General features: G+C 51.6%; 1 protein-coding gene across 4 annotated transcripts in view; it reads right to left on the bottom strand.

Annotated features, from left to right (window-relative positions):
• METTL17 (methyltransferase like 17) overlaps positions 1–4,191 on the bottom strand; it is a 131,057-nt gene extending 126,866 nt beyond the window's left edge. For 3 of the 4 annotated variants that reach the window (XR_010986296.2, XM_078786500.1, XM_078786503.1), the window contains exon 1: positions 3,879–4,191. Coding sequence is in view for 2 of the 4 variants with exons in the window: in XM_078786500.1 (XP_078642626.1) it covers positions 3,879–3,956 (78 nt within the window). In the remaining 2 variants the exon portion in view is untranslated. The remainder of the gene's footprint in view (positions 1–3,878) is intronic. The other variant, XM_078786502.1, reaches the window with a different exon arrangement.
• Positions 4,192–7,270: the final 3,079 nt, after the last annotated feature.

Raw genomic sequence — 7,270 nt, 5'->3', positions numbered from 1 at the left:
ATTGTGCTTATTCGGAACATCACGTCATCACTCTGAGCGAATCAGCGCGCAGCTCTGCCACCGGTCAGAATCCGTGTATAATATTCCTCGCTGAAAAAAATATGGATCTAAAGATGAAAGAAAAAAAAACCTATGTGGTGTGAATGGCAATGTTCCTCGCTGAAATGTGAAAAAACGCAATCGCGCGGCAAGGAACATCACGTGATCGCTCTGAGCGATCGATTGCAACTCTGCGTCGTGTCGTGGGCGTGGCCAACGTGGCCTCATGCTCCCAGGTGATTGGCTAACTCGAGCTCGAGAGAGCCATAATGCGCTACGTTATGGCAAAAAATATGGATCTAAAGATGAAAGGAAAAAAAACCTATGTGGTGTGAATGGCAATGTTCCTCGCTGAAATGTGAAAAAACGCAATCGCTTTTCGCTCTGAAATACGTGCGAACGCGTAACTGAGTTAATGGCGGCAAGGAACATCACGTGATCGCTCTGAGCGAATCAGCGCGCTGCTCTGCCTCCGGTCAGATTCCGGTCATAATATTTCTCGCTGAAATGCGCTGAGGTAAAAATATGGTAAAAAAATATTATGAAATAAATTTTTAGGTCGGCCATGTTCTTCCCAGGCTCAATGGCCATGTCTGTGCCAAATATCAAGTACGTGAGCCTCTCCGTTTAGGAGTCTATCGGTAACATTACACACACACACACAAACTGTGTTTTATATATATAGATTTTCCTTCAATCCAATATGGCTGCCACACCATGCGACTGATGACGTTTTCGTGATCAACTTTTAATCACAATGCCGAGTCGATGACACACATAAAGTTTTGAGTCCAGCGCTTTGGTGGTTTGGGAGAAGATGTTTTTTTTAAAGGTTTTAGATTAAATCCAATATGGCTGCAAAACCATGTGATCTGTGCTGTCATAAATGTAATATTTCAATACAAATGGGTCATTGATCATGTGCATGCAATTTCAGATTTTTAGGATAAGCATTCGATTAAAATATTTATGGCTGGTATACCACTTCACTAATGATGTCATCATTATCATGCTTTTGTTCCCCATTCGGAGAAAACAATGTGCGAAGTTTCAAATGTTTCCAATAAGCAGTTTCCGAGAATTTATTTATTTATTAATCATTTGAGTTTAATCCAATATTGCTGCCATACATACCACGTGATCGATGACATCACAATTATCTTTTTTTTTTAAACATTCTACATGGGTGTGAATGCTTCCCTCAAAGTTTAGTCTCAATCTGACATGTGGTTGTTGAGAAAAACGAGGTTTAGCCCGTACGGACGGACGTACAACCCAAAAACAATGCCTCAGGCCACCATCAGGAGCGAAGGCATAAAAATAAATTATTCGTCATTTATACTAGTATAAAAGAGATGTGTGGCTGTGTGCGCGCGTGACTGTGTGTGTGTGTGTGTGTGTGTGTGTGTGTGTGTGTTTGTGTGTGTGTGTGTGTGTGTGTGTGTGTGTGTGTGTGTGTGTGTGTGTGTGTGTGTGTGTGTGTGTGTGTGTGTAATGGACTGTGTGTGTGTAATGGACTGTGTGTGTGTGTGAGGGACTGTGGGTGTGAGGGACTGTGTGTGTGTGTGTGTGTGTGTGTGTGTGTGTGTGTGTGTGTGTGTGTGTGTGTGTGTGTGTGTGTGTGTGTGTGTGTGTAAATGTGTGCGTGTGAGAAAATGTGTGCGTGTGAGAAAATGTGTGCGTGTGAGAAAATGTGTGCGTGTGAGAAAATGTGTGCGTGTGAGCGTGTGAGAAAATGTGTGCGTGTGAGAAAATGTGTGCGTGTGAGAAAATGTGTGCGTGTGAGAAAATGTGTGCGTGTGAGAAAATGTGTGCGTGTGTGCGTATGCGCCTGTGCGCGAGCGTGATATGTAAAATGTAAAAGGTAATATTAAATGATCCCCAACCCCATTCCTTAGTGTGAGTAGGGAAGAGTTTTAGGCCCCCACTGAAAGATAGAAAAGAAACATAATTTGATTTCTTCAACATGCCAACATGACTAGAACACAGGGCAACGCCAGGTACACCTCTAGTTGTTAATACTAGCAGACTACCCGCCCTATGGACGACCCTACGGGGTGATCATGTTCCAAGTGCGCAACACATTTTTCTGCCATCGGATATTTTCTGCTGACACAACTGCTTGGACTTGGATTTCTTGCTGATTTCCTTTGGTAATATTGCTCTTGCTGATGTCTGTTCAACTTAGGTGTCCTTGGTTTTTGAGGCAAATCGATTTTCCAAAAAAACATCAAACGTCACCCGAGCTAACAATACCCTCAACCAACCCACACCCCTCTTTCCCCTCCCCTCCACCATCCTCTCACAATCCCCAATCAAGCATCACCCTGACTAACAATACCTATGACAACCCACACCATCCCCCCACAATCCCCCATCAACAGTCACCCTAGCTAACAATACCCACGACCACCCCACATGCCCCCCTTCATCATACCCAATCAGTATCGGAATCCGAGCTCGCAAAGCACCGTTTCTCTATGTACCGTCACTGGCATGATCACACAGAGTTCACAATGTGACGTCACTGACAATCTCGAAAGTCGACAGTCTGGGCACTTTGTGAGGGGTTTTTTTGGGCACTTTGTGATTGGCAAATAAATTTTAAAAAATCCTTCAAATTAGGCCGTGATTAATGATTGCCAATGGTTTTTCAGAAAAAAATGATTGTGTTTGGGTTCCCCTTTAAGGGTCTTAAATTGGATCTTCAGGGTATTCAGGGTCTTTTCAGTCTTTGGGGTCTTTTCAGTCTTTTTGGTTTTTGGGGTCTTTTCATTATTTGAGGTCTTTTCAATATTTTGGATCTTCAGGGTCTTTTGGTTCTCTTGGGTCTTTCAGGATCTTTTGGATCTTCAGGATATTTTGGGTCTTCAGGGTCTTTTTGGTCATCTGGGTTGTTTGTGTCTTCGGAATCTTTTGGATCTTCATGGTATTTTGGGCCTTCAGGGTCTTTTTGGTCATCTGGGTTGTTTGGGTCTTCGGTGTCTTTAAGGGTCTTCGGGGGTGTTGAGGGCGGGGGAGGGTCTTCGGGGTGTTGAGGGGGGGGATCTTCGGGGTGTTGAGGGGGGAAGGGTCTTCGGGGTGTTGAGATTTTGGGTCCTCTGGGTTTTTCAGGTTACATTTATGGGTGGAGTCAGGTCAGCTGGCCAACCAATGGGTGAAATACGGACATACGGACATCCGCTCCATTATATGAAGAAGAAGAAGAAGCAGAAGAAGCAGAAGAAGAAGAAGAAGCAGAAGAAGAAGAAGCAGAAGAGGAAGAAGCAGAAGCAGAGGCATAAGAAGAAGAAGAAGAGGAAGAAGCAGAAGCAGAAGAAGAAGAAGCAGAAGCATAAGAAGAAGAAGAAGCAGAAGCATAAGAAGAAGAAGAAGAAGAAGAAGCAGAAGCATAAGAAGAAGAAGAAGCAGAAGCATAAGAAGAAGAAGAAGCATAAGAAGAAGCAGAAGCAGAAGCATTAGAAGAAGAAGAAGAAGAAGAAGCATAAGAAGAAGAAGAAGCAGAAGCATAAGAAGAAGTAGAAGAAGAGGAAGAAGAAGAAGAAGAAGGAGAGGAAGAAAACAAGCAATGGCTTTGATAATCGCAGACGCAATAACAATACAATCAATTAAACAGCAGAGAAACATACATATTACATCTCATAATAAGCAAGAGCGTTGATGTCAACAGAAAGCTCTGGCCCGGTCTCTACAAGGCCAAGGCCGATGGTGGACAAAGCAAAAGCATTCATTTATAGCAGCATGGCAGACATCCGATTATTTTACACATTTTATTATAACTATAAGAGATGATAAAAACCACGTGTTTAAGAGAGTGTTCAACTCTCCCCTTAACTCACCCTGTTAAAAGCATGAAACGGGGAAACACGACACAAGGAGAAACAATGAATCGTGAGGCGATGTTGCCTCCACCGCATGGCGCCAATAATTCCAATAAAACTCACGGGCCCAAGCGAAACCAGTAAACACAGGTCCGGGTGGGAATTTCACTGATGATCTTGAAAGTGTATATCGTTCAGTCGTAAATAAAATGGTTGTTATGTCCAAATATAACGACAGGTTTCATGTCAGAAATTATTCATTCAGATTACTATAATTTAATTTAAAAGTGATTCTTCTTCTTCTTCTTCTTCTTTATAAAATAGAGAAGTCACTTTAAAAATGCCGCTGTACATTATTTGCATACTTAATAAATAAATTCCCACCACGAACAGGAAAACTTAAAGTTGGCAATGAATGAATAAAAAATACAGTAATTACAAATAAAGGCCACTGAGATCTTATAATAAACCTGGAGGGCCGATGATGCTGTGAGTGAGGAAGTGAAGCCAGCGGAAGTGCTCCGGCGGCCATATTTGCCTGCCGATAATTTTGTAAACAAACTACAGGAAGAGGAGAAACTGATCGCTCTTAAAGATTGTTTTAAATCGAAAATTGTCGACTCTCTTGAGTTACTTACTTGCTCTCTAATTTTGAGAGGCTTAGTGGGGATTCATCCAGCATCAAGATGCTTCGACTTGGGACCAAGTAAAGGTGCATACCTCCACCAGGTTGAATACTTTACGTTTTGTATCCCACTGATAGGCCAGTCTGGATTCGGACCTCAACCAAAATCAAATCGGCTTCTTCTTGTCACCGAAGCAACGCATCCACCAATATTTGTCATAACCCGTATGAAATATGCTATGAAAGCGCGGCGTTACGCGCGCTGCTTGCGAGCAAGGAATAGGAAGAAGCGGACAAGTGGTAACTTATAAGCGTCTTTATTTCAGGAGCTCACTGTAACACTAGCGCGCTCCGGGCTGCGCGCCCCGTGTTTATCCTCAGGCCACGCCTACCCCTCGGGCGTGGCCGCCGCCCACTTGGTGCGCGGAATGATGTCACCACGCCAGTGGGCTTTCGTGTCCGCCACACGCGCCCCCCCAGAATTCCCGCGCACCTGGAGGGCCAGTTTGCGGGGCAAACGGATGACCCGGCCGAAGCGCCCCCTGGCGATCGGCGGCGTCCGGGGTGCAGGGATGCCAGGTGGGATGCCCCTGGCTGCCCCTGGGATGGGGGCAGGACCAGGGGGCGGCGGGGCTGGGCGGTGCCGGGGGTCCGCCCGCAGTGGGGCGGCCCCGACGCGGGGGTCGGGCCACTGGCGGTGGATGGTCCACGTCGAGGTGGGCCGGCTTGAGGCGGTCTACAGAAACGCGGTCAGGAGTACCGCCGATGTCCAGGGTGAAGTGCTTCGCCCCGGTCTCCAGCACGCGGAAAGGCCCGTCGTACGGGGGCCGCAGTGGTGTCCGATGGGCATCGTGGCGGACGAAGACGGACTCCGCCGTGCGAAGCTCCTGGGCGACGTGCGTCGGTGGGTGCCCGTGGCATGCCGTTGGCACCGGGGCGAACCTCTGGGCGGTCTCTTGCAGAGCGGACCATGGTGCCGTGGAGTCGGGGAGGAACTCGCCCGGCACCCGCAGCGGTTGCCCGAAGACCAACTCCGCCGCGGATGTGCGCAGGTCCTCCTTGGGCGCCGTCCGGAGGCCCAGCAGGACCCAGGGGAGCCTGTCGACCCAGCCGCCGTCGCGGAGGGTGGCCCGGAGCGCGGCCTTCAATGAGCGGTGAAATCGCTCACACAGGCCATTAGCCTGGGGGTGGTTGGCCGTGGTTCGGTGCAGCCGGACCCCGAGCCCCTGCGCGACCGCTCCCCAGAGCTCCGAGGTGAACTGGGGGCCGCGGTCGGATGAGATGTCTGAGGGGGCGCCGAACCGGGCGACCCAGGTGGCGATGAAAGCCTGCGCGACGTCCGCCGCCGTCGTCGACGCCAAGGGCACGGCCTCCGGCCACCGGGTGGTGCGGTCCACCATGGTGAGGACGTGGGTGAAACCCCGCGAGGGGGGCAGAGGTCCCACCAGGTCCACGTGGACATGGTCAAACCGGCGTTCCGGCACCGTGAACGGGGCCAACGGGGCCTGGGTGTGCCGGTGCACCTTGGCGCGCTGGCACGCGAGGCACGTCCTGGCCCAGCCGCGGACGGCCTTCCAGAGGCCATGCCAGACGAACTTGTCGGCGATCAACCTTTGGGAGGCCCTCGCGCCCGGGTGGGACAGGCCGTGGATGGCGTCAAACACCTGGCGCTGCCAGCCCGCGGGCACGATGGGGCGAGGCCGCCTGAGGGAGACGTCGCACAAGAGGGCCGCGCCCGCGCCGTCGAACGGCACCTCGGTGACGCGGAGGCCCGTGACGGCGGTCCGCAAGGCCTGGACGTCGGGGTCAGCAGCCTGGTCCACTGCCATCCGGGCATAGTCGATGCCGAGGTGGACTGCGTGGGCGACGGCCCGGGAAAGGCAATCCGCCACCGGGTTGTCCTTCCCCACGAGGTGCCGGATGTCCGTCGTGTACTCGGACACGGCCGAGAGGTGACGCTGCTGCCGGGCCGACCACGGCTCGGTGACCTTGCCCATCGCGAAGATCAGCGGCTTGTGGTCGACGAAGGCCGTGAACGCACGGCCCTCGAGCAGATGGCGGAAGTGCCTGACCGCCAAGTGAAGCCCGAGCAACTCGCGGTCGAAGGTACTGTAACGGCGTTCGGGCGGGCGAAGCTGCCGGCTAAAGAACGCCAGCGGTTGCCAAGCTCCACACACCCATTGCTTGTGCACCGCGCCCACCGCGTAGTCTGAGGCGTCGGTGGTGAGGGCGATCGGTGCATCGGGCGCCGGGTGTGCGAGCATGGTGGCGTTAGCCAAGGCGAGCTTCGCGCCCGTGAACGCCGTGTCCATCTGCTCGGTCCAGGTAACGTCGCCTTTGCCCGGCTTACCTCGGAGAGCTTCGTGCAGGGGGCGCAGGAGGTGGGCGATACGGGGCAGGAACCGATGGTAAAAGTTCACCATGCCCAGGAACTCCTGCAGCCCTCTGATCGTGTGGGGGCGCGGAAACCCCTTCACCGCCTCCACCTTGGCCGGCAGGGGGACGTCTCCGTGCCTGGTGACATGGTGCCCCAGAAAATCGATTACGGCGACGCCGAACCGGCACTTTGCGGGGTTCACAATCAGGCCATGCTGGCCCAGGCGTTCGAAGAGCGTGCGGAGGTGGCGTAGGTGCTCTTCGCGGGACGCGCTGGCGACGAGGATATCGTCCAGGTAGACGTAGACAAAATCCAAGTCGCGCAGGACGCTGTCCATCAGTCGCTGGAACGCCTGAGCCGCATTCTTCAGACTGAAGGGCATCCGCAGGAACTCGAAGAGTCCGAATG

The sequence above is a fragment of the Myxine glutinosa genome, chromosome 11, assembly GCF_964187855.1.
Source record: "Myxine glutinosa chromosome 11, kmMyxGlut1.1, whole genome shotgun sequence".
Classification (NCBI taxonomy): Eukaryota; Metazoa; Chordata; class Myxini; order Myxiniformes; family Myxinidae; genus Myxine; species Myxine glutinosa.
This window is presented reverse-complemented; position numbering and strand designations above follow the sequence as displayed.